This window comes from Papio anubis, chromosome 1, assembly GCF_008728515.1.
Source record: "Papio anubis isolate 15944 chromosome 1, Panubis1.0, whole genome shotgun sequence".
NCBI classification, from domain to species: Eukaryota; Metazoa; Chordata; class Mammalia; order Primates; family Cercopithecidae; genus Papio; species Papio anubis.
This window is the reverse complement of record NC_044976.1, coordinates 218,020,661-218,047,535: the sequence shown is the minus strand read 5'-3', so window position 1 is coordinate 218,047,535 and position 26,875 is coordinate 218,020,661. Positions and strand designations below refer to the sequence as shown.

The following is a 26,875-nucleotide window of genomic DNA, read 5'->3' as shown; positions in this document are numbered from 1 at the left end:
AACAAAGGACATTCAAAATAGAAAAAAAGTAAGTCAGGTGGGCGTGATGGCTCACGCCTGTAATCCCAGCACTTTGGGATGCTGAGGTGGGCAGATCACGAGATCAGGAGATTGGGACCATCCTGGCTAACATGGTGAAACCCTGTCTCTACTAAAAAATACAAAAAAATTAGCCAGGGGTGGTGGCGGGCGCCTGTAGTCCCAGCTACTTGGGAGGCTGAGGCAGGAGAATGGCCTGAACCCAGGAGGTGGAGCTTGCAGTGAGCCAAGATGGCGCCACTGCACTCCAGCCTGGGTGAGAGATCGAGACTCCATCTCAAAAAAAAAAAAAGAAAAAAAAGAAAAAAAAAATAAGTCAAATTGTCCTTGTTTGCAGATGGCATGATCTTATATTTAGAAAAACCTTAAGATCATGCCAAAAACTGTTAGAATTGCTAAATGAACTCAGTAAAGTTGGAGGATACAAAGTCAACATGCAAAATCAGTAGCATTTCCATTTGCTAACAGTGAACAATCTGAAAAAAATCAAGAAAGCAGTTTAATTTATAACAGCTACAAAAACAAAACAAAACCAACAACAACAATAAAAAAACACCTAGGGATGAATTTAACCAAAGAGTTGAAAGAGCTCTACAATGAAAACTATAAAACACTAATGAAAGAAATTAAAGAGGACACAGAAAAAAAAAAAAATGGAAAGATATCCCGTGTTCATAGACTGGAAGAATTAATATTGCTAAAGTGTCTGTACTACTCAAAGCAATCTACAGATTCAATGCAATCCTTATCAAAATACCAATGACATTCTTCACAGATATAGAAAAAGCAATTAAATTCATATGAAACTACAAAAGACCCTATATAGCCAAAGCAATCCTGAGAAAAAAGAACAAAGCTGGAGTCATCACACCACCTCACTTCAAAAGATACTATAAAGCTGTAGTAACCCAAACAGCATAGTGCTGGCACACAAACAGACAAATAGACCAATGGAATAGAATAGAGAATGCAGAAATAAATCTTCAATGTACATATTAAACTCAACAAGTGAACCTAGAAATGTTTTGCCGAGTTCTTAAGCACCCAAATCTGGCTTTAGATCTGAGAACAAGAGTGAGGAGGGTTCAGAGAAGGGAGGTCCCAGGCAGAATGGGCAGTGGACTTAGGGCAGGGTTGCTCTTAAACTTGAGAAAGCAGCTACTTGTGTCAAGTGATTCTGGGGCTTCTGGTTTCCCCAAAAGTGCTCCAACCAGCCAAGCTACAGAGGAAAGTGAGGCTTCAAGAAATACAGTGCCAGCGCCGGGCGCGGTGGCTCACGCCTGTAATCCCAGCACTTTGGGAGGCCGAGGCGGGTGGATCACGAGGTCAGGAGATCGAGACCATCCTGGCTAACACGGTGAAACCCCGTCTCTACTAAAAATACAAAAAGTTAGCCGGGTGAGGTGGCGGGCGCCTGTAGTCCCAGCTACTCGGGAGGCTGAGGCAGGAGAATGGCGTGAACCCGGGAGGCGAAGCTTGCAGTGAGCTGAGATCCGGCCACTGCACTCCAGCCTGGGTGACAAAGTGAGACTCCATCTCAAAAAAAAAAATAAAAAGAAAAAGAAATACAGTGCCAGCAAATTGTACTGGATGATCACCAGAGCAGGTTTTGAATGAGGATGCGTTGGGACTCTTTCAGACTCTTGCACATTAACCCTGAAGCAGGAGGTGGGGGTCTCCTACTGCCAGCCCCAGCAGCAGAAGTTACAAGCACAGAATAATAGTGCTGGCGGGCTTTGGCCAACACAAAGAAATTGGGAACCCCTGCCACCCACACTTTCTGCAGGGACTGTCAGTCTCAAATTCCAGCCATTCTCTTGGCCCTTGAAGAACCATCTATTTCCCATTAACTAGTCCTCAGTGGGAGTCACACTCTAATCACTGTCAGCTGACATCTTATGGGGATAGTTGCTGCCGAGAGGGAGGGCTCTTAAGGAAGCTAAACCAGAAGGTAGGAGGGAACACCAGGAAGAGTTCATAAAGGTGAAGGCTAGTGAGCATGAATCAGGGGATTCAGAGTCCCTAAGATACACTGACAAACTCCCCCAGACATGAGCACAGGCCCCACCCAACTATGTGTGACTTGGAGTCAACCCAGTGTTATTACCTACAATGATGGTATCAGCTGCGATGGTAGTAGAAGTCAATACTCCCTTTGAGTAATGGGCTTTGTGCCATATTTTATTTCCATGACAACCCATGGAGGTAGGTATTACATGTCTCTGTTGTTCAGATGAGCAAACTGAGCCTGGCAGAGGTCAGTGCCTTGTCCAAGGTCACACAGCCAGGGAGGTAAGTCCTGGGATTTCATACAATTCTCCCTGACCACAGAACCCCAGGGAAAGACCTGAGTGAGTGGTTGCAGCTCTGTGCTGGCAGCTAGGTGCCCTGGGTGAGTCTGCTTCCTTCTGTCTCCAGTTCCTTACAGATCTGTGAAATGGTGATTTCAGGACCCCTCAGGTTCCTCTCAGCTTCTGTTCCCTTAGAACCTTTTAGCCACAGTGAGGACTTAGGCTTGGATATCATCCTCTATGGGCTTCCAGTTGGGCAGGAAGGGACAACACAAAATTTGAGAACTCGTTTTCAAGTGAACACAGTGGCCTAGGGGCCTAGAGACGGCCATACTTCTTTCTCAATGGAGGGGCAGAGTTGGGGTTTGAAAAGATTTATTCTGAGCCAAATATGAGTGACCATGGCCCATGACACAGCCCTCAGGAGGTCCTCAGAAATGTGCCTAAGGTGGTTAGGGCACAGCATGATTTTACATATTTATGGGAGACATGAGACATCAATCAAACACATTTAAGAGGTACGTTGGTTTGGTTCGGAAAGGCGGGACAACTCACAGTGGGGGTTTCCAGGCTACAGGTAAATTTAAACATTTTCTGGTTGACAATTTGTTAAGTGTGGCTAACGGCCTGGGATCCATAGGAAGGAATGTCTGGGTTAAGATAAAGGATTGTGGAGATCCAAGTTCCTATTTGCAGAGGAAACCTTCAGGTAGTAGACTTCAGAGAGAATAGGATGTAAACCGTTTTTTATCAGACTTAAAGTCTGCGTTGATGTTAATGCCGGAGAGGTATAATGAGGCATGTCCAACCCCCACTTCCTGTCATAGCCTAAAACAGTCTCTCAGGTTACATTTTAAAAGAGCCCTGGCTGACCAGAGGTCCATTCAGATGGCTGGGGGGGCCTCAGAATTTTATTTTTGGTTTACAAGGTACTTGCGCCCCCCAGGATATTCAGTCTGGTGCTGGCAGAGAGTGGACTCCCAGCTGTCTTTCTTCCTGCCTCCAGGTCTTCATCTCACTTTTTGTCTTTTTTCTTTTGGAATTCAGTGCCTCATTTGTGTTCTCCAACCCCATCTCACCCGCTTTCACTTTTTCTTCCCCTGTGACCGTAATATAGCACTAAAGTTTGTCTTTTTTATTTCTTACACTGAATCGTTTATATTTTTTTCTCTATAAGCTAAATTCGTCACTTTTTACCTGGATGATTCTAGCTGTTATTTGTTTGCTTGCTTATTCATTCATTCTCCTCCTGAAGGTCAGAGACGTTCTTGGCCAATAGAATTTTCCACGCTCCATTTCTACCCCTTTTGGGGCCTGGGCACTCCGGAGAGCTTGGGAACGGCCCAGGCTGAGTTGCGGATGGTGTGTGCGTTATGCCTCAGGGCTCAGCTTCTGGCGTGTCCTTCCATCGACACTTTGCGGGGGGCACACTCCCACCACTGGAAGAGCCCTGGGGGACTTGGGTTTCTCCTGGCCTGTCTGTTGTCCAGATCACTCCAGCTGGTCATCTTAGCTTTGTAAAAACAACCAATTAAGAGCGGCCCACCTGAGTAGTAGTCTACGGTACTACCCTTATGCAATTTCGCTTTTCTCACTTCACAGTATATTCTGGAAATCGGTTGCTTCTGTTCATGGGGTCTGCCATTCTTCTGCAGTGTGTCACAGGAATCCAGTGTGGCTTTGCAACCGCTCTGTACTGTATGGGCTTTTAGTTTGCTCCAATATCTTGCAATCACAGACGATGTTTCAAGGAATACCCTTGGGCATTTGTATTGTTCTACTGCTGACTGTTATAGGTGGACAGCCGTGAGTGGGGCAGGAGAGGGTTCTCCCTCACCCGCTAGAAACGTCAGGTGCTGGTTCGACAATTACCAAACTGCCTGTGTAAAAATAGTAATTCCGGAGCCACGGAGAGGAAAATCTCTTGACGATCCACAGCTGTTAAACATTGACGTGTTCATTGAATGAAGGCCCCAGGGAAGAGAAACTTCCTGGGCATGCACATTAAGAAGACAAAAATGTCAAGTATGACATTACTGGTCCACGCCACAGGAAAAAGCCAGAAAGCCTCAGAGCGCATGCGTGTAACGCCCTGAACACACTGCGCATGCCCAGTTTCAAGGGTGAGGCGCGCTCTGGGCGCGGGAAAGCCCGGCCGAAGGGAAGAATGGTGGGACGGAGGCGCGTCTGTAACGTTCTGGGATCGAGGTGAAAGGCCCCCTTTTTTCTCTCTTGGACCTTCAGGCGCCCCCTTGGGTCTCTTCCAAGGAAATTTTCGTTTCTTTCCTGTTCCGAAGCCTTTTAAAATAAACTTCCACTCCTGCTCTGAAACTTGCCTCAGTCTCTTTTTCTGCTTCGCGCGCCTCAGCCGAGTTCTTTCTCCTGAGGAAGCAAGAGCTGAAGCTCCTGTGGGCGCCTGCGGGTGCCGGAGAACTCGGTGTAACTCAGACCTCTGCGCCCACTAACGCGGAAGGTGTGTCTTCAGAGAAGATTCCTGGAAGTTGGCTTGCTGGGTCATTAGTGCACAGGTAGTTCTGTTACCTTTGCCAAATTCCCCCGTGGAAGGATGGTGCTGACCTGTGCACTCCCAACAGCAGTTTATGAGCAGATCTGCCAAAGACTGTTCCATTTCACGTTTTAATGTTTGCCGGTCAGACAGGTGGGAAATCACATTTCAAGGGTGTTTTAATTTGCATTTCTTTAATTATGGAGTTTGAACATTTTTCATATATTTGAAGTCCATTAAGATTTTATATACAATATATGTATGTCTTTTACCTGCTTTTCTGTTGGATTTATTTTATCTATTTTTCTATTGGACTTCAGTTTTTATGTCCCTCATTAAAAAAAAAATTTGATGTAATAGGCATAGAAACAACATTATACTGATAATATGACCAGAAAGGTGTCTCTCACTTGTTTTTATTTTTGTTTTTGCTGATATTTTACATGTTTATGGAGTGCATGTGATATTTTGATACATGCGTACAATGTGTAATGAGCAAGTCAGGATATTTAGGACATTCATCAGCTTGAATATTCTCGCTTCTTTGTTTTGGGAACAAAAAGAAAATGCTGAGTCAAGTGAATAAACTCTTTATCCCATTCTTTGGTTTATTTGATTTTAGGAGGTTTGGTTTATGGGGACCTTGGGTAAAGAGTATACTCCAAACTCTTCGTGTTATCCTCCCAATAGTCATAATAATAGTCTCCCTGGTGCACTGTATTCTCTCAAAGATTTTAAATGCTTGCATGTAGCCATATCTAGAATGCCATATGATCTCTCTTCAATTGGAATGACAAAAGCTGAAAGAAATGTGCAGCCATGAGGGCACCATAACCTATAAACAATGTGCTGAGACTGGAAACCCAAAATGATGGTACCTGAGAGTGAGGCTACCAGAGTGTGACCAAAATGGGGGAATTAAAAAAAAAAAATTCTGGGAGGCCGTTGTTTTGGACTAAGCTCATTTACTAAGCCCCAACAGACCAAACCAAACCAAACCAAATCAAACTGGAGTTATCTGTGCTAAGATTTTAAGGAAATGCATAGATTCTAGAACAGACCAGGTTTTGTTTTTCTCCTTCAAATCTCTATAACAAACATTCCTGACAGCATAGGTATCCAACCCCTAAAGTTCCCATTAAATTTTTTAATTGAATTCATTTCTTCTAGCCTAGAGACCATCAAGCTTCAGATGATCATGCAACAAAGGTTCCAGCCAGTTCCAGGTGAAGATACCACTGCTGGCCATGAAAGAGCTGCCCTGCCACCACCAGACAGAGCAGGGTGAGAGTTCCGGGATCCCCAATAGGTAGGGGCGATGCCCCAAGCCAGCATGAAGCAGTTACAGAAACAATACCATTGTTCCCTCTGCCTCCTATAAAGATTTATGGTGATCACATTTCTCAGGGGGAGATGAGGCAGGAAATTAGGGCATGGGGGCAGAGAACATAAGGCCAATTCACACTTAGCTATGACAGGAAATATCCTTTCCAGAGTGCAGGCCAAGTAACTAACTTTGTAACTTATCCTCTCTATTTGCATAGGGCGTACCCAAAGTAACCAGTGCAATCCTCTAGAGGGTATTTAAACTCCTCAAAAATCTGTAACGGGGCCCTTGAGCTCCTATGCTTGGGCCGCTCCCACACTGTAGAGTGTACTTTCATTTTCAGTAAATTCCTTCATTCCTTCCTTGCTTTGTTTATGTGTTTTGTCCAATTCTTCATTCAAAACACCAAGAACCTGGACACCCTCCGCCTGTGACAGTTGTTGTATTGATTTGCATTTATCAATTAATAATGTTGAAAACTCTGTCATGTGCTTGTTAGCCGTTTGTATATATTCTTTGGAGAAATGTTTATTCAAATCCTTTGCTCCTTTTAAAATTGGTTTATTTGCCTTTTTGTTATTGGCTTGTAAAAATTATTTACGTATTATAGATATTAGACTCCTGTAATATGTGATTTGCAAATATTTTCTCCCATTCAGTGGGTTCTTTTTACTGTCAATAGTATTCTTTGATGCACAAAGTTTTAAATTTTGATGAAGTCCAATTCTTCAAGGAAATTTTTGTTGTTCCTTGTGCTTTTAGTGTCATATTTAAGAATATGTTAAATCTAAGGTCATAAAAATTTAACCCTATCTTTTCTTTTAAGAGTTTTTGTTTTGGTTTGTTTGTTTGTTTGTTTGAGATGGAGTATCGCTCTGTCACCCAGGCTGGAGTGCAATGGCACTATCTTGGCTCATTGCAACCTCTGCCTCCTGGGTTCAAGCAATTCTCCTGCCTCAGCCTCTTGAGTAGCTGCGATTACAGGCATGCACCACCACGCCCGGCTAATTTTTGTATTTTTAGTAGAGACGGGGTTTCACCATGTTGGTCAGGCTGGTCTTGAACTACCGACCTCATGATCTACCCACCTTGGCCTCCCAAAGTGTTGGGATTACAGGCGTGAACCACCACGCCCCTCCAAGTCCCTCCTATTTATCTTTGTATTTATTGCATTTACTTTTGGGTTGTCATGAAATCTTTGCTTAAGCTAATGTTTAGAATAATTTTTCTGATGTTATTTTCTAGAACTTTTATAGTTTCATGTCTTAGATTTAAATCCTTGATCCACCTAGAATTGATTTTTGCATAAATTGAGAGATAAGGCTGCAGTTTCATACTTCTAAATGTGGTTTGTCAATTATTCCAGCATCATTTGTTGAATAGGGTGTCCTTTCCCCACTTTATGTTTTTGTTTGCTTTGTCGTAGATCAGTTGGATGAAAATATTTGTGTTTATTTCTGGACTCTCTATTCTGTTCCATTGGTCTATGTTCCTATTTTTATACTAGTACCATGCTATTTTGGTCACTGTGGTCTTATGGTTTGAAATTAGGTAATATGATGCCTCCAGATTTTTTTTTTTCTCCTTAGTCTTGCTTTGGCTATGCAGGCTCTTTTTTGGTTTCATATAAATTTTAGGATTATTTTTTCTAGTTCTGTGAAGAATGATGGTGGTATGGTGGTATTTTGATGGGAACTGCATTGAATTTGTAGATTGTTTTTGCCAGTATGGTCATTTTTACAATATTGATTCTACCCATTCATGAGCATGGGATGTGTTTTCATTTGTTTGTGTCATCTATGATTTCTTTCAGCAATGTTTTATAGTTTTCCTTGTAGAGGTCTTTCACATCTTTGGTTAGGTGTATTCCTAAGTATTTTATTTGATTTTTTGCAGCTATTCTGTCTGAAAGGGGGTGAGTTTTTGATTTGATTCTCAGTTTTGTTGCTGTTGGTGTATAGCAGAGCTACTGATTTGTGTGCATTAATTTTGTATCCTGAAACTTTATTGAATTCATTTATCAGTTTTGAGCCTTCTTGGAGGAGTCTTTAGGGATTTTTTAGGTAATCAATTGTATCATCAGCAAACAGTGACAGTTTGACTTTTACTGATTTGGATGCCCTTTCTTTCTTTCTCTTGTCTGATTACTCTGGTTAAGACTTTCAGTACTATGTTGAATAGAAGTGGTGAGAGTGGGCATCCTTGTCTTGTTCTAGTTCTCAGAGGGAATTCTTTCAACTCCTCCCCTTTAAGTATTATGTTTGCTGTGGTTTTGTCATAGATGGCTTTTATTACATTGAGGTATGTTTCTTTGATGCTGATTTTTCTGAGGGTTTTAATCATGAAGGGATGCTGGATTTTGTCAAATGCTTTTTCTGCATCGATTGAGATAATCATGTAATTTTTGTTTTTAGTTCTGTTTATGTGGTATATCACATTTATTGGCTTGCATATATTAAACCATCCCTGCATATGAAACCCACTTGATCATGGTGGATTATCTTTTTGATATGTTGTTGGGTTTGATTAGCTAGTACTTTATTAATATTTTTGCATCTATGTTCATTAGGGATATTGGTCTGTAGTTTTCTTTTTTTGCTATGTCCTTTCCTGGTTTGGTATTAGGGCAACACTGGCTTCACAGAATGATTTAGGGAGGATTTCCCAATTTTTCGATATTGTGGAATTGTGTCAATAAGATTGGTATCATTTATTCTTTGAATGTCTGGTAGGATTTAGCTGTGAATTCATTTGGTCCTAGAGTTTTTTGGTTGGTAATTTTTTTTATTACCATTTTAATCTCACTTTTTGTTATTGGCCTGTTCAGGGTTTTTAATCCTTTCTGATTTAAGCTAGGAGGGTTGTATCTTTCCAGAAATTCATCCATCTCCTGTAGGTTTTCCAGTTTATGCATGTAAAGATGTTCACAGTAGCCTTGAATGATCTTTTGTATTTCTGTGGTATTGGTTGTAATATTTCCTATTTCATTTCTAATTGAGCTTATTGGAATCTTCTTTCTTCTTTTCTTGGTTAATCTTGCTAAAGATCTATCAATTTTATTCATCTTTTCAAAGAACCAGTTTTTTTGTGTTATTTATCTCTTGTATTTCTTTTTGTTTGTTTCAATTTCATTTAGTTCTGTCCTGATCATTGCTATTTCCTTTCTTCTGCTGGGTTTGGATTTGGTTTGTTCTTGTTTCTCGAGTTCTTTGAGGTGTGACTTTAGATGGTCTATTTATGCTCCTTCAGGCTTTTTGATGTAGGTATTTAAGGCTATGAACTATCCTCTTAGGAGTGCCTTAGCTGTATCCCAGAAGTTTTGATAGGTTGTGTCACTATTATCATTCCATTCAAATAATTTTTAAATTTCCCTCTTGATTTCATTGTTGACCCAGTGATCATTCAGGAGCGGGTTATTTAATTTTCATGTATTCGTGTGGTTTTGAAAGTTCCTTTTGGAGTGTATTTCCAGTTTTATTCCACTGTGGTTTGACAGGGTACTTTATATAATTTCAATTTTCTTAAATTTATTGAGACTTGTTTTATGGCCTATCATATGGTCTATTTTGGAGAAAGTTCCATGCACTGATGAATAGTATATATATTCTGCAGTTGTTGGGTAGAATGTTCTGCAAATATTTGTTAAGTTCATTTGTTCCAGGGTATAGTTTAAATTCATTGTTTCTTTGCTGAATTTCTGTCTTGATGACTGTGTAGTGCTGTCAGTTGAGTACTAAAGTCCCTCACTATTATTGTGTTGCTTTCCATCTCATTTCTTAGGTCTAGTAGGAATTGTTTTATAAATTTGGGAGTTCCACATTTAGGTGCATATATATTTAGAATTGTGATATTTTCCCATTGGACAAGGCCTTTTATCATTATATAAAGTCCCTCTTGGTCTTTTTTAACTGCTGTTGCTTTAAGGTTTGTTTTGTCTAATATAGGAATAGCTACTCCTGCTCACTTTTGGTGTCCATTTGTATGGAATGTCTTTTTCTAAGTTTATGTGAGTCCTTATGTGTTAGGTGATTCTCTTGAAGACATCAGAGTGTTGGTTGGTAAATTCTTATCCATTCTGCAATTCTGTTATCTTTAAAGTGGAACATTTAGGCCATTTACATTCAACGTTAATTTTGAGATGTGAGGTACTATTCTATTCATTGTGCTATTTGTTGCCTGTATACCTTGTGGTTTTTGTTATTGTTGTTGTAGTTTTGTTTTATAGGTCCTGTGAGATTTTTGTGTTAAAGAAGTTCTGTTTTGATGTGTTTCCAGGACTTGTTTCAAGAGTTTGAGCTTCTTTTAGCAGTTCTTGTAGTGCTGGCTTTGTAGTGGTGAATTCTCTCAACATTTGTTTGTCTGAAAAAGACTGTATCTTTCCTTTATTTGTTTTGCTGGTTATGAAATTCTTGGCTGATAATTGTTTGTTCAAGGAGGCTCAAGAAAAAGCCCCAATCCCTACTAGCTTGTAGCATTTCTACTGAGAAATCTGCTGTTAATCTGATAAGCTTTTCCCTTATAGGTTACCTGCTGCTTTTGCCTCATAGCTCTTAAGATTTTTTTCCTTCATCTTGACTTTAGATAACCTGATGACAATGTGCCCAGTGATGATCTTTTTGTCATGAATTTCCCAAGTGTTCTTTGAGCTTCTTGTATTTGGATATCTAGGTCTTTAGCAAGGCCAGGGAAGTTTTCTTCAATTATTTCCATCATATGTTTTCCATACTTTTATATTTCTCTTTGTCCTCAGGAACGCCAGGTGATGGTGCAGATTCAGCTGTGGATTCACCTAGACAAATACCCACTTGGGGTTCACTTCCTGCCCAAGAAGCTGGATGAGGCAGTGGCTGAAGTCCACCTGCACAAGCTAAATGTGAAGTTGGCCAAGCTGACTGAGAAGCAGGCCCAGTACCTGGGCATGTCCAGTGATGGCCCCTTCAAGCTGGATGACTACCACTACTGAGAACCAGGCCTGCCCTTCACCTTCCAGCTGCTGTCCTTGCCCTGGCTCTGCCTCCCTTCTCTAAGAGCAAATGACACCAACTTTGTGATTGTTTTGTCAGTGTCTCCCATTGACTCCCTGGGGCTGGTCACTTAGTTTTTGACCTCTACTGCATCCCTCATACTGTTCCAAGTGTGGCAGGGGGAATTGAAAAGCCCCCCTCAAGCTCTGGTCATGATGAAGGTACAAGGGAGACATCCACAGGGAACCATGAGCTCAGTGGTCTTGGAATTGCGATCCTCCTACTTCAGCCTTGATCGGAAACTTTTAATTTTGCTTTGGTCTCATTACTTATTGTCAGTCTGTTCTAGCTTTCTGTTTCATCATGGTTCAATTTTGGAAGCTTATATGTGTCCAAAAATCTATCCATTTCTTCTAGGCCTTTCAGTTTGTTGGCATGTAGTTGTTCATAATAGTCTCTAATGATCATTTCTAGTTCAGTTGTGGTATCAGTTGTAATGTCTTCTTTTTTGTTTCTGTTTTTATTTACTTGGTTCTTCTATTTCTTTTCTTTTCTTTTTTTTAAAGATGGGTTCTCACTGTGTTTCAGACGGGAGTGCAGTGGTTCAATCATTTCTCACTGCAGCCTTGAACCCCACCTCAGCCTCCTGAATAGCTGGGACTAGAGGCATGAGCCACCATGCCTTGCTGATTAAAATTTTTTTTGCAAAGATGGATGTCTCACTTTACTGCCTAAGCTGGTCTTGAAATCCTGGCTTCAAGCAATCCTTTCACTTTGGCCTCCCAAAGTGCTGGGATTACCGGCATGAGCCAACATGCCCAGTCTCTTTTTTTTCTTAGTTACTCTAGAAAATGGCTTGTTGATTTTGTTATTTCAAAAGAAAAATAAACTTTTTATTTTGTTGCATTGTTTGTTTTTGTCTCTATTTTGTTTAGTTCTACTCTGATCCTTATTATTTATTTCCTACTACTCATATTTGGATTGGTTGGTTCTTCCTTTTCTAGTTCCTTGAGGTGAATTGTTAGATTGTGTAATTGAAATCTTTTTACTTTTTTGATGTGTTCTTACAGATTCCAAAAATTTTTTATGTTGATTTCTAGTTTTATTCCTTTGTGATCTGAGAAGATACTTGATATGGTTTTGATTTTTAAAAAGTGTTGAGTCTTTTTTTTTGTGGCCTAACCTATGGTCTATCCTGGAGAATGTTCTATGTGCTGATGAGAAGAATGTGTATTTTGCAGATGTTGGATAAAAAGTTCTGTTAATGTCTGTTAGGTCCATTTGGTCTATGGTGTAGTTTAAATCTGATTTTTTTTTGTTGACTTTCTGCTTAATTTTTACAGTGATGAAAGTGAAGTGTTGAAGTTGTGAACCCTGAATATCTGGGACAGGTCTCAGTTAATTTAGAAAGTTTATTTTGCCAAAGCTGAGGATGCACACCTATGACACAGCCTCAGGAGGTCCTGAGGATATGTGCCCAAGGTGCTCAAAGCACAGTTTGGTTTTATACATTTTAGGGAGACATGAGACATCAATCAACATATGTAAGATGAACATTGGTTCAATCTGGAAAGACAGGACAACTCAAAGCAAAGATGGGACAACTTGAAGCAGGGAGGGAGCTCCCAGGTCATAGTTAGATAAAGACAAATGGTTACATTCTTTTGAGTTTCTGACTAGCCTCTCCAAAGACCAAACGCAATCAGATATACATTTATCTCAGTGAGCAGAGGGGTGACTGAATAGAATAAGAGGCACGTTTGCCCTAAGCAGTTCCCAGCTTGACTTTTCCCTTTAGCTTAGTGATTTTGGGGCCCCAAGACTTATTTTCCTTTCACAAAGTCTCCAACTATTATTACATCGGGGTCTATCTCTCCCTTTAGCTCTAATTGTATTTGCTTTACATTGGTGCTCCAGTGTTGGGTGCGTATATAATTGTTATACCTTCTTGCTAAATTCATTTCTTCATCATTATTTAATGATTTTGTCTGTTTTTATGTTTTTTGACTTTAAGTCTATTTTGTCTGACATAAATATTAGCTATTCTTGGATGCGTTTGATTTTCATTTGCATGGAGTATTATTTTCCATCCCTTTACTGTCAGTCTTTATCCCAAGGGTGGCATTCATGGGTGCTGGTGTTGGTGGTGGCAGGCTCTGGGCAGGCCATTCCTTTGGCCCTTGGGCAGTATGTGCAGGTGTGGGATGACACTACCACTAGAGTGGATGTGTTCTCCAGCAGAAGCAGCAAAAGCCTGGGCAGGTGGCTTTCAGGGTCTGGGGAGCACACACACCAGTCTTCCGGCTCCACGGGGTATAAGGGGCTGCATAGGCTCAGGTGCCAGGGTCACAGCTGCACTGCTATAATAGATCTAAGTTGTGTCTTTATGCAGCAGCACTCTGGGTACCTGTGGTGGGATGTGGATGAGACCCCAGGGATGGATGTGGAGATGAAGGAGTAATTGGGCCCCTGGACAGGATGTACTCTGGTGATGGCTCCACTCCCAAAATGGTGCCATGCTGCAGCCCTGGGTCCTGGGGCATTGGGGGAATCCAGCATAAATTTTCTCTCTGGAGTAATAGAGTCATGTGGACTCTAGGCAGTGCCCTATACTAGACTAAGGGACTGTGAGGGCTGAGCGCTCTCCTGTAGCTAGGACTGCAGGTGTCTGGTGGGAATGTAGACTTCTGGGGACCTCCTGCTAACCTTTTCTCCACAATGGGGAAGAAGTCCCTCCTGGCTCCAAGCACATCTCAGTAGGCTGCATTGCTTACCTCTCTATGCTGCCATCCTGAGTTTCTGTGCCTCAAAGTTTCTTTTCTTTGAATTTGAACACTATCTGCTGAATTCCAGTGTTCTTCCTTACACATTCTAGTCAATGTGTGGTTATCTATTTGTTACTTTGGTTCTTCTTTGTGGAAAAGGTGAGTGCTAGGCACCTCTAGTTAGCCATTTGATCTCTATCTCTTCTTTTGAGGTACTGACTCTTAAAAAATCTTTTTATTGTGGCAAAATATACACAACATAAAATTTACCATTGAAACCATTTTGAAGTGTATAATTTAGTGTCATTAAGTACATTCACCGTGTGATGTAACCACCTCTACTATTCATCTCTGAAACATTTTCGCAATCTCAAAAACAAACTCTACACGTTAAATAATTGTACTTATGCTTAATTTTCACTCAATTATGTACATTTTTGATTCTCTCCCTGTTTTTATCTCCCTATTTATGTCTTTATAAGATATAAAGACATACATGAAGAGCAGCATGAAATTACATCAACATTCAAGTTTGCTTGTGTTCTTTTTCCAGCTTTTCTTCTACTGCCCTATATAATTATCATTCTCTTTAAAATACATATGATTTTGCAACTAATTCATTTTCAGAAACTGGTTTTCAGACAGAAAAGCTTATAAAATATCTATAACCGGCTGTGGATATTGCTGCCATTGCTGGTTTGGAAACTATATTTTCGCATAACCTCTTGTGAAATTTCTTCAGGACACTAGGCAGATGAAGCAAGCTTAACTCTGTCAGTAGGATGAAATATGTATTGTTTTAAACTTCCCTAAATAAGACAAAAACCATCCACCACAAAACTCAGTGTTCAATGTGACCTAAACTAATAATTCTCCTGTTTTTGCCTCTCATCATGTGGGGACTGCAGGTCTTCATAAACACTGGCACTTCTGAGTGCAAAGAAGAGAATCAGCAAAGGAGAGTTATCTGGACCATAGTTTCATCTAATTGTTGATATGTTATTTTAAGGTGCTGCTTTTCTTAAATAGCTCAAAAAGGGAAAAGATAGTGTTTAGCCATTAAAAGTAAAAAGGAAAGGTAACAAAAGACTGTTACATTCCCAAAGAAAATATACAAATGGCCAACAAGCCCATAAAAACATGCTCAACATCATTAGCCACCATGGAAATGCAAATCAAAACCACGATGAGATTAGCCAGGAGTGGTGCCGTGTGCCTGTAGGCCCAGCTGTTTGGGAGGCTGAGGCAGGAGGACCACTTGAACCCAAGAGATTGAAGTTACAGTGAGCTGTGATTGCACCACTGCCCTCCAGCTTGGGTGACAGAGCGAGACCCTGTCTCAAAAACAAAAGAAAAAAGAAACCAAAAAAACCCACAATGAGTTGATACTTTATACCTCACAGCCCGAGGTTGCTCACAGTCCCTAAGTGCAGTATAGGGTGCTGCCTAGAGTCCATATAACCTTATTATTCCAGAGAAAGAATTTATGCTGGGTTCCCCCAATGGCCCAGGACCCAGGTTGCTGCAGCACGGCACGTTCAGGAATGGGACTGGAGCCATCACCAGAGTACATCTTGTCCTGGGGCCCAATACTGGGATGGCTACAACAAAAAAGACAGTAACAAATGCTGGTGAGGATGTGGAGAAATGCAGAACCCCCTGCACACTAATGGAAATATAAAATAGTGCGGCCACTTTGTAAAACACTGGCAATTTTACAAAAAGTTAAACATAGAGCTACCATCTTATTCAGCAGTTCCACTTGTAGGTATATACCCCAGATATTTGAAAACATGTAAACACAAAAACTTGTACACAAATGTTTATGATAACATAACAACATAACAACATGCATAATCTTTTTGTCAACATATTGAATTAGGGCCCACACTAATAACCTCACTGTAACTTAATTATCCTGTAAAGACCCTATCTCCAAATGAGGCAGGAGAACAGGATCTGGGGTAGGAGAAGAAATAGGGTCTGGAGGCAGGGAACTTAACGCCAATGCATGCCAAATCAAGGAAAAACTCCAAGGTCTGGGGGCAAGGAATCTGAGGCCGATTCATGATAATTTCCTAAAGCTGGGTCAAAAGGAAAACACCTGGGTCTGGGGGCTGGGACCCTAAGGCCAATTAACTCAAACTTCCTGTAGCTAAACCAAAAGGAAAAACCCCATCTTCCCATACGGATAACAAAGGATCAAAGGCTACTCTCCCTACCAGCCCTCCCCGCTCCACCAAGGCTTACAGCGAAAGGGAGAGTGCCTTGAACTGCCTGAGGGCCAAGCAGGGACCATCCCTTCGTCTGCACAGGTTACCAGTTCACCTCAGCCTTCAATTAGCCACAGATCAAATCCTTCATCCAGATAAGGGTAACCCACAGGAACCTCAAAAGAAGCACTTGAAGCCCAGGAAACTTGGTAACTGGGTCCTTGAGTGGCTTGCTGGGACCCAGACCCACCCTGTGGAGTGCTTTCTCGCTGTAATCCTCGCTTTTGCTACTTTGTTCCTGTGTTTCATTCCTTTGTTGCTTTGTGCGCTTTGTCCAATTCTTTGTTCAAAACGCCAAGGACCTGGACAACTCACTCAAGATCCTCCTTCCAGTAACACAAGTACAGTCACATCCGAAGGTACTGGGGGTTAGGTCTTCAATGTGTACACTGTTAGGGCAACATTCAGTCATAACAACGAATAATGCTTAGTTTACATGCTTCTGTTAGTCTAACCACATGTGTAAAAGTTGGGTACACGAGCTGCCAAATACGTTCTATTTCTACACAATAATCAGGAATGTCTAGAGGAGGTGAAAATTCAGAGACTGGGGACACCCAGTTGGTGAAGCTCCAGGTCAGAAAATGGAATTTTGGAAGTGCTTTTTTGTGCTGACTGAGGAGAAGCTGCAGAATAGTTGCCTATTGCTTTACATTTGGGAGGGTGATCATGAACAGAAAACGAGCCTGTAATCTCTTGCCTGCACACATTTCTAGGGACAGAAGATGCTCCAGAATTTGAGGAGATGAGGAGTGTGGCAGATTCCACATGACCTGTTCATCTTCTCAGTGGTTTTAGCTGAAATAAAAACTTTATGTTGACTATGGCACATTGGCTCATTAGTCTTTGGGGTTTGACAGATGATTCTCCTTTCCTTTCCTTTTTCCTTCCTTTCCTTTCCTTCCCTTTGCTTTCCCTTTCCCTTTCCTTCTTTTCTTCTTTCGACAGTTTCACTCTTCTTGTCCAGGCTGGAGTTCTGTGACATGACCTTGGCTCACTGCAACCTCCACCTCCCGGGTTCAGGCGATTCTCGGCCTCCTGAGTAGCTGGGATTACAGGCATCCGCCACCGTGCCCAGTTAATTTTTTGACAGCAGATTTCTATTAAAAATCTAAAATCAATAAATGTGGCCCATAAAGTCGAAATCTATCACCACATAGTACTCCATGTTGTTTTCCATGTTTGAAGAGTTACACAGAAAGCCTCAAATAATAGAACGTTGCCATTATTAGATCAAGAATCATTCACCAACAAAAATTACCAAACACCTAGTAAGTATCAGCATCACGTGTTAAAGATGCAAGAGTGAACAAAGCAGATGGAAATCTTATCCCATGGAGCCCACAGGTAGGAAAAGCTACAAGATGTGCTTATATCAAAATTAATGGCATTTTAACCAGAACAAAGATCCCCCAAATTGAATGTTAAATGATAGACCTTGAACCAAATAACAATAAATGTGATAAAATGGATATCTTTATATAGAAGTTATAGTATATGTTTACATACATGTTTTATATACATATGTAAGTTCATATACACAAGTTTTATATGTATGTATGACTGTCATAAAATGTTAAGGAAAAAATGTTAAGATATTAATACATGAATGGTCAAAGGGCTAGACAAATAGTTCTTACAGAAGACTTGCAGTTGGTAAGTAAAAATAAAACCTCTCCAGAGTGAAACTGCTTCCTGCCTTGGCCTGCCTGTGACCTGCTGATACTTGGATACTTGGGTTTCAATTGATGAGGATAACTGGCAGTTGTTCAGACCTTCAGATGAGGCCTCCTATGCTATGCCAGGGGTTACAACATAATAAAGGCTAGAATGGCAGGCTGGTGAGGACAGTGGAGGCAGGGCCAGGCATTCTGCAGGCCCCCAGGGCACTCCACCTGGGCCTGGCTCTTCTGTCTCTACACTCCCAGCTCCTGCATCCTGCTCTCAGTACCCTTCACCCACCCAGAATCGCAGGATTCTTGCTAAAATTGGACAAGGTAGAACCACATGGAAGCCCAAAAATCAGGGCCTAGTTGAGAAGAGAGCTGAGAGAGAGCCTGAAGTAGAATTTGGTCCAGAAGACAATCTTTGTCTGACTGGGAGAACAGGGAGTGTGCCACTCTCAGAACTGAGCCCAGCAGCTGGGCTGACGGGAGGGTGGCCATGGTGCTCCCCTGGGGAGTGCTTTCGTCTGGAACATGGAGCAGAATGTTGTTTCTGGTTCCAAGAATGCTCTCAGCTGCCCTGAGAGAGCGGGATGCTCGCAAGGAGATCTGTGGGATGGTTCTGAAGCCGGAAGGTGTGGGAGGTGATAGACAGTGAATCCCCGTGTGCCCGATAAGTGACTTGGACTCTCTTCTGTGTTTCTGCAGGAATGGTGTTCCCAGGCGGGCCGCTGGCAGCTTTGCCACAGTAACAGCAGGTAAGCCCAGGTCTGTGCTCCCTGGGCCACAGACAGTTTGCTGAGGACCTGCTTGGCGAAGTAGGAAGTTGGCACAGAGGTGGGCGGTCCCAAATTTAATAACTGTTACATTCTATTCTCCATGTGACATAAGAGATGCAGACCCTGGATTTCTACCAGCAGTGGCAAAATAGTTCCTTCTGCCTGACTATCCCTCCTCACGGACCCCAGCCTGCCCTTCAGGCTCCAGCCCACGCTGACAGCCAGCCCAGGTAGGCATCCAGCATCGCTGCATTGCAGTGGGTAGTTGGACTTAACTTGCAAAATTTTAACCAAGACTACACTGTAAGTGTGGCTTCCTGGCCTGAAATTCCTCTGCCAGAAGCTATCCTTATTTCTAGCCACCTCAGCTGGTCAGAGTTCCTGGGTAAGTATTATTGGGAAAAAGGGGAGAGGTTTAATGGGCCAAGGAAAGAATCATAAAATGTATAGCGTGGGCCGTGCTTTCTGCATGGGCGGGGACAGAGCACTGTTCTGGGAGGGAGATGCTGATTTTGCTGTTTTCAGAAGTGGGGTAGAAACCATGTCTGCCATGGGAATGTGGCAGGCTGTGGATCCAAGAACCCCTTCTCATTAAACAAATTTAATCACACGGGATTATCATTATACTAAAATACGGTCATAAATTCCCCTAACATGTGAGATAGTACCAGATAGCAGGACCTGTCAGTGGGACTGATAAGGAAATAGCCTAGAGCAGCTGATGAAGGCAAAGAATACGTTCAGACATCTGCAGACGCCACGTCGTAAGAAAACCTCGATGATGACTACTGGTGGGTAGATTTGCTGTGGTTTGTGGGCTCCATTTATCATGGAAGGAAAGCCTACGTTTCAGATAGAAGGTAGTAAAAATGAAGATGCTATCCTTCTTTCTGTACAACTATACTAAGGACTCTGTGGGGAGTCTCCGATCTGGGGGTCCAAGCCTCTGGGGGCTTCTGGACATCCAGTCACCCTGTGAGATGTCTCCTCAGGTGAGGTGGTGGAGGAAAAATGCAAGATGTGCACACGCCTTACATTGTTGCTAGCAGATGTTCACTTCCACGTTGGCACATGCAGAGCATTGCAACAGGTTGACTGGCCCCACTGACCTTGTTCCACCAACCACAAACTCTTGCCCATTTTTGCACATGTTGCTAATATGGACAAGGGAGGTCCACTGCTATGTGCCTGCACTGCAACAGGCGTGTCACAAACATACTGTCTCCATTTCCATCCTGAGAAGTAGGCACTGCCATCTTCCCTGCACATTCCTGAAACCAAGGCTCAGACGAGTGGAACAGTGTGTCCAGGTTCACACAGTGCTCTGTGGCAGAGCCAGAGACAGGACTCACTCCAAAGCCTATTCTCACCGCAAAACGATCTTTTCCCTCTTTTTAAAGAAAACAAGAGACAACATTTTTATCTGTTAGCTTGAGGTTATGATGGAGGCTGAACAGGAGGAAGTTGGAATGAGGTTGCAGGTTGTTCTTGGTTGGGTATCATATGTATTTGTCTCTGTCTGGGTTGGTTTAAGGTTATAGAAAATGAAACCTGAATTTCAGAGTATAAAATAAATCTTTGCCATTTCCTGGAAACCTGCCTTCAAGAAGGACACGCGGTGAAAGCAGTGGGGCCCTGACGCCTGCTGAGTCGTCACATCATGTTATTGCAGGAGTTTTGCAGGCTTTTCCTCCAACCCCTGCAAGATGAGTTTCAAGGCAGGTGGGGTGGGACAGGCTGGCGGTGGGGGAGATGGCTTACGAAATTCCACAAGGCAGGGAGTCTGGGATCCCTTCCTAGGTTGGGGAAGTCCACACATCTTCTTTGAAAGGAGAATTGATGACAGAATGTTTAGAAGGAATGCCAGAATCTGCCTAGCACGTCCTGGGTCTGTCATTTTGTGGGGCCTGAGCAGAGTTCTGTCTGGAATGGAAGCTGGCACTTCCCACCAGTTTTGAAGGGCATCTTCTACCCTAACCACGCCTGAGGGGTTGGTGGGTCCTCTGGCCTTCTCTGAGCTCATGTTTCAGTCTCCTCTGCAACTCTTTATCGACTTTGTTCAATAAACAAGAACCTGCTACGTTTGCTGCCTCACTTCTCAGCATCATGCTGTCCTTGGCAGAGATTCCAGCGAGGCCCTGCTGACCTCTACACCTGTCCTGGGCCTGTCCCTCTCCTGCTCCTCCACGCCTCGGCCTCCAAGGCGCCCGGACAGCTCTGTCTCTCCTCTCCTGCTCCTCCATGCCTCGGCCTCCAAGGCGCCTGGACAGCCCTGTCTCTCCTCTCCTGCAGGCCTGACACCTTCTTCTTCGACACTCAGCTGAAGGAGACCCCAGGAGGCTCCTGCCTGCCCACTGTAGAGAATAACCACACCATCCTGAACTTTCAGACTATGCATTCAGGATTTCAGTGCCTGGCAGGAGGGTTTATTGCCTTTTATGGCTAGATATATCAACTTGTCCATAGATACCAATGAAGAATGACATATGTTGTAATAAGAAATTCTCAAAGTTTGCTTATAAAGGTGTTTATCTTATCTCCCTTGTCTCCCATTTCAAACAAGTAGACTGGGATAGAGTTCATGCCCTCACAATAGATCAGCAAGAAAATAAAGACAGAGGGAGAAGGAAAATGGGGTAGAGGGAGATTCCCAGTTCCTCATCTGGAGAAATACAAGCATGCCATAAGAGTTGATTCTGGGAGGAGAAAGGAAGGGATAGATCTCATGAGAAGGAGATCTGGGAATTAGCATTGAGGAACAGCTGGACAATATCAGCTACAAGCCAGAGACATACCATCTCTTTAATCCCCACAGAACCCAGGGAGACTTTGGACTCTTCTTTACAACTCACAAAACAGAGGCCCAGAGGTGTTGTGAAGTGCCCCTGTCACCCCTGCCATGAGGCCCACTTTCTTCTCCCAGGTTTTGTTCTTTCACAGATGGGCTTCCTACTAATATCTCCACTGCCCCTTGAATGGTGACCAGTCGTCTTCAAAAAGATGAACACAGCAACATACAAGAAGAACAGGAAGAAGCAATTAGAGAAATCATGGTTTGGCATAAAATACAACTCTGAACTTCCTGATGGCCAAAAACTCTTTTATCTAAGAGTTCATACTTCATATTATTCAAAAAAGGAAGCATGCTGTTTCTTTGAAAGAGAGGCAGTTCCCCCACTCTGACACTTAATTCTAGGAGAGATTTATTATTTGCAGTCTTCCACAGCAATGTCTAGTTCAGTCAACGATATCTCCGCTACAACTGCCTTGCATTTTGTGTCTCTGTTTCTGGAGCTGGATGCTCGATAAATGCCTGTGCGAGACCCAACATTAAAATGGTTGTTGAAGAACATATGACTGGGTGGTTCTGAATTACAAGCTGTTCTGAATTCTTTTTCTTTTCAAAACTTAGTTGCTAAACTCACAACAATCTTCTTCCCCAGGGAGTTTTCTATTAGGAGATCAGAGGGTCAGGAACAGCTGTTCTCACAGTATCCAGTGCCTAGACCGGTGCAATTTACTGCACTTGTTTTTGTGTCAAGATGATATTGATCTGTAGTGCGTAATCATTAGGCCACTTGAATTAGAGTGCCATAAAAGTAAGTGAAAGAAAGGGGTAGGGAGAGCTCATCTTCAGGATTTTGCTCCTTTTCCAAGTCTCCATTCCTCTCTAGGTGAGGACAGTTGCCTTCCTCTCCATCTCAGAGGCAGTGCCTTCACAAGAAGATCTGAAATACTTGAAGGTGAGCATTGCCAGTGTGGGTGCTAACACTCGTGTCGGGGTGGCTGGCTCTTTGTGGCAAGGTGACTTCAAAACTGAGAAATGTGTGTCCTTAGCTAATGGGGTGCTTGCTTTGAGATGCAACAGCCCAGACCTTTCTAGCCCATGCTATAGTAGGAGCCTGGTCCCACATTCCTGACTCCTTCATTCTCACCTGGGTCTTCTGCAGCGTATCAGAGAAGCCATTATGTCCCTGTCCTCCAGCCTAAAGAGTCTCCTCACCGTCTGTGTCCTCGCTGCTTTCGTTGCCAGCACTGTGGGTAAGAATGAACAAATGCCCCTTTCTCCCAAATACCTGAAGGGTGAGGATAGCAATAAAGTCCCTTAGGGAGCAACTGTGGACCGTGTGGGCCTCCAAGGACCCATCCAGCCCCACAGGGACCAGGTTTCATGGACTTTGATTCCCAGGGATCTCTCGCTATTGAAAACATCAACTCTGACTTGACAGTTTTCATTCTTGAATTATTTTTTGAACAATATTTATTTCCTTTTAGAAGAGAGTTACAAATGTGTACAATGTGATCAACAGTGTAACGAGGAGAAAACCTGTAATTCCTCTCATGGCTGCTTCAGCAAAAAGAGTGAATTTAATACGACAGGTAGGCACCAGCCACCCTGCCCGAGCTGCTGGACACTCAGGGCAGACAAAGGAGGTGCTTAGTGTGAGGGGGTTACTTTGTTCAGAAACTTGATGTATCTCCTCATTCCTTTATGCATCGTCTCTTTTATCCTTTCTTCCTAAAATAATGTCCTGCCAGGATGGGGCTAGGAGAGTGTGGTGGCAGGGATGGGGCACTGTGTGAACACTGGGTGTTCAGGGAAAGGTATAGGTGATCCTGGCTCCTATACAACCTCTGGGGACCGTTGAGGCCTGACACTCCCTTTTTAGCAAATTCTAACATATTGTCCCTCTGTTGGTTTATTCTATGGAATGGACCAATGCAAAAGCAGCCTTTCGCAGAAGAGGAAAGACTAAAGACACATGGAGTGGGGGCCTGCAATCCTTTAATACTGGCTGCCCACTGGGCATCACTGCCTCTGGCGCAGAGAGAAAATTCTTGGGGTTTGGTTCTGTGCAGGGCTGCAGCCCTATACTATCCTGCAGAAAGGCTGTTCTTCAAGCAAGTGTGAGCCACGGGCCTTCTCGGCAACACTGGGGGTTAACCACACATATGGGTATGGCTATCAATGCTGCCAAGCTGAAAAGTGTAACAAAGCAGACTTCCAAGGTGAGGACCAGCTCAGCTCTGTGCTCTCCCTCCCTTCCTCCTCCTGCTCCCAGTCCATCGATTTTAGCCTCTGCCTTCTAAGAACCAGTCCACAACCCATCTTTCTGCTTCTGAGATACCCACTGACGTTGCTTGCCAATTGCTTGTCCTTCTTCCTGTGGAGCACCACGGATAGACACCAGTCTCTCTCTGCATGGGAGACTGAGTGAGAGTGGGGGAGAGTGAGTGGCGGTGGGGGAGAGTGAGTGGCGGTGGGGGAGACTGAGTGATGGTGGGTGGCAGGGATTGGTTTGGGGATTTTCTCTAAATGTGAGTCTTTCGATTTAAATAATTTTCAATTCCAGTTGAAAGACTTGTCCTTCCTCATCTATTTAATTCCTCACTCCTTCAATGGTATCTTTTTAGACCACAGATTATCTTCTCTACCATTATTTAAATATTTTTCTCCGGTCAGGGCAGAGAGGGGGTGATTCATGAAAAGGGAAAATAACACTGAATTCCTAATAAATGTTTTTCATTACTTTACATGGAAACATCTAATACCTACAATCCTCCTCCCTCCTCCCCATGCCATCCTAGTTGTACTTGTGTGTGTGTAGAAATCCTAGAATAACCATGATCTTGGGGATAAATAATGAACTCTTTTATCTGCCTATTTCTTAAGATACATTTTTTTCTCTCTTCAATCAGTGGCTCGGAAGTCCTCAGATCCCAATGGCATTACCTGTCCTGCCTGCTACAATGGGGAAGGTGCTACCTGCCAACCAACTGACCTCACCTGTAAAGGGGAAGAGACAAAGTGTCTTAACTTTACAGGCACAGGTATCGATATTTACCCAAGCATTTTGGTGTTCACTTTCCTAATGGGTGTAGTGTATTAGACAGTTATTGCTGGATAACTAGTTACTCCCAAATTTACAGCTGAAAACAGCAAAGGGTTATTTTACAGTTTTTGTGTGTCAGGAATCTGGATGTGGCATAGCTGGATGGTCCTGGCTCATGGTCTTTCATGAGGTGGACATTAAGGTATCAGCAGGGTCTGTGGTCGTTTGGATGAAGGGTTTGCTTTCAAGTTGGTTCACATGGTTGTTGGCAGGTCTCTGTTCGTCTCCTATGATCCTCATAGGTGCCTGAGAGTCATCTGGACATATCAGCTGGCTTCTCCCAGAACAAGCGATGAGAGAGAGCGAGCGAGAGAGAGAGAGACTATAGTTTTTAATAATCGAATCTCAGAAGTGACACATCCTCACTTCCACTCTTGGTCACACACAGATCAAGATTGACAGCCTGGGAGAGGTCTATGCCAGTGCACAAATACCAGAAGATGGGAACCACTGGGGATTATTTGAGAGGCTGACTGGTACACACAGCAAGGTGTGCTACAGGGCCAGATGCTTGGTTATCCCTCTAAGGTTTGGAGGGAGACATCTGGAAGGAGAAAAAAGAAAAAGGAAGAGAGGGGAGGACAGAATATAATTGCTTCCCATAGCTAGGACTGAGGCTTGAGGGGGACATGTATCACTATGATGTCCTGAAATGAGCTCTTGGCTCATTGGCAATGAAGGGGGTGATGGCACCTCAGTTCCGGTTGTTATCATCACTACCGTTATTACCATTACCAAACCCCACGATTAAGCATTTACTTTTTGCATGGTGTCGTTCTGAAATATATAGAAAGATTTGTAATTTTCCTGAGTAGGGAAGAAGTATATTTGTGGTGAAGGGCACATATGCCATTCGACCATAATCTCTTTCTAGACTGTACAGCTGGATGGAGGTACTGTCAGTTCTCTTCTGATCCATTTGGAAGAGGTTTTCTGGAATTGGTGGTGTTTTACGAGCTGATTAAATGACAGGAGAGAGAATTTAGTGGGAAAAGAGACGAGTTATGCTTTCTTTGGAGGGGAAGGGAGGAAGATCTTGAAGGAGGGTCTGGTACTAGCAGGTGAAGGACCCTTTGTCTGGATATGTTGAGATGACTGAGAAAAATATGATGTCTGGTAGGATACAGAAAAGGGTTGGAGCTGTTGATAGTGGGCAGTCTCTCTACTCCCTCTTACCATGTGGATAGCACAGACATGCAATGAGATTTCACAGTATTAATCTCCCAAGAAACTCAGAGCCCTGGGGAGAAGAGCCACAATCTTGAGAGAGATCTGCAATATTTCACTGTGGTTTCCCCAAAGGAAGCAAAGGTAAGGAGGAGGACAGGTACCACTGAAGTATTTTAGCAAAATACATGAGATCTGACTTCTTTCTAGCTTTTTTCCCTACATCAACGATCCCTTCCTTAGTCAGGACCCAAAGGCCCCAGTCTCAGTCATGCATCTCAGATAGCAAGGTCCCTCTGGGGTCTCTCCTCAACTGGAGAGATGTTGGGACCAGAAGGCAGTAAGGCTTGGTCCCTGGATGGAGCTGGAGCTACCGTTGATGCCTCTCATGCAGAAGGCAGAAGGCAGAAGGCAGGGATTCTGGGGCACTCTGCACACCCTTCTCTTCCACAGAGGATGCAGATAGGTTGACCTGAGGATGTGGGTGAGGAGGGGAGACATGACAAACCTTTGGATCCTTCTCTTTGCAGTTAATGACGTCGTAGTATTATTTGGTATGGGTTGTGCAACTGAAACTGCTTGCAACTTGAAGGATGTGGAGACGATAAATTACATAAAAATCAGTACCTACTGTGTAGGCAGCAGTAATGGAAGCCCTCAGCTGATGTCCATCATCTCATCAATTCTGACTGCTCTCTTTCTGCTGAAAGTCTTGATTTGATCTCTGAGGCACTTCCAAGGCCATCTACAAACATTTCCAAGCACTTCTATAAACCTGGAGAAGTTGGAGACCTTGAATGTCTCCCTCCCCCAACACTGCCTACCCACAACATCAGAGAATTAAAAGGTTGATACGTCCAGAAGTATGTGTGTGATTACTTGTTTGTTCTTGAGGTTAAAAAAATCCTATTCACTCTTCTAATGGCTTCTTTCTTCAACCCAAATAGCACATTTCAGAAGAAGTCTAAATGGCATCTATAAGAATCCCTGTGCTGCCATCTTGGTGTGAATCGAACTATATCCTCAGTCACACATCCTGGAATGCACCTGTTTCCTGATATTCTCAATTCCCACTCTTGATCCTTAACTGCCCATTGCCAGGGAAAATTATTTTGAGTGAACAATTCACATCCCAAGAGGGTCCTTTCCCACAGATTGTAAAGTCACAGCTGTAATGGACTCTCCCCGACCTCAGGATCCTGTGTG

The 26,875-nt window shown here is 43.0% G+C and overlaps 1 protein-coding gene and 1 long non-coding RNA gene across 6 annotated transcripts; both read left to right on the top strand.

Annotated features, from left to right (window-relative positions):
- Positions 1-2,291: 2,291 nt before the first annotated feature.
- On the top strand, positions 2,292-11,346 carry LOC116271810. Of its 2 annotated transcripts, none has more exons than XR_004180570.1 (3): positions 2,292-2,331; positions 6,007-6,120; positions 10,914-11,346. It is a non-coding gene; the product is annotated as an uncharacterized LOC116271810 (long non-coding RNA). The 2 variants fall into 2 exon arrangements; XR_004180569.1 differs by having other exon boundaries at positions 6,007-6,145.
- Positions 11,347-18,708: 7,362 nt separating this feature from the next.
- LOC103880191 (protein RoBo-1-like) lies at positions 18,709-26,532 on the top strand. Of its 4 annotated transcripts, none has more exons than XM_009195272.4 (7): positions 18,709-18,838; positions 22,283-22,351; positions 22,559-22,649; positions 22,887-22,988; positions 23,469-23,618; positions 24,309-24,440; positions 26,200-26,532. In XM_009195272.4, exons 3-7 carry the CDS (start codon positions 22,577-22,579, stop codon positions 26,388-26,390), a joined length of 648 nt encoding a protein of 215 aa, XP_009193536.2. In that variant the 5' UTR covers positions 18,709-18,838; positions 22,283-22,351; positions 22,559-22,576; the 3' UTR covers positions 26,391-26,532. The 4 variants fall into 4 exon arrangements, with proteins under 4 accessions (XP_009193536.2, XP_021788066.2, XP_009193518.2 ...); XM_009195254.4 differs by having other exon boundaries at positions 18,710-18,838; positions 22,884-22,988; XM_009195262.2 differs by lacking the exon at positions 18,709-18,838 and adding an exon at positions 18,845-18,993 and having other exon boundaries at positions 22,884-22,988.
- Positions 26,533-26,875: the final 343 nt, after the last annotated feature.

Bases quoted from the DNA above. Each gene is read 5' to 3' on its own strand.
- LOC103880191 (XM_009195254.4), top strand. From the start codon at position 22,577: ATGTCCCTGTCCTCCAGCCTAAAGAGTCTCCTCACCGTCTGTGTCCTC. The intron at 22,989-23,468 runs GTAGGCACCAGC...GGTTCTGTGCAG, and splicing joins GAGTGAATTTAATACGACAG to GGCTGCAGCCCTATACTATC. The intron at 23,619-24,308 runs GTGAGGACCAGC...CTCTTCAATCAG, and splicing joins TAACAAAGCAGACTTCCAAG to TGGCTCGGAAGTCCTCAGAT.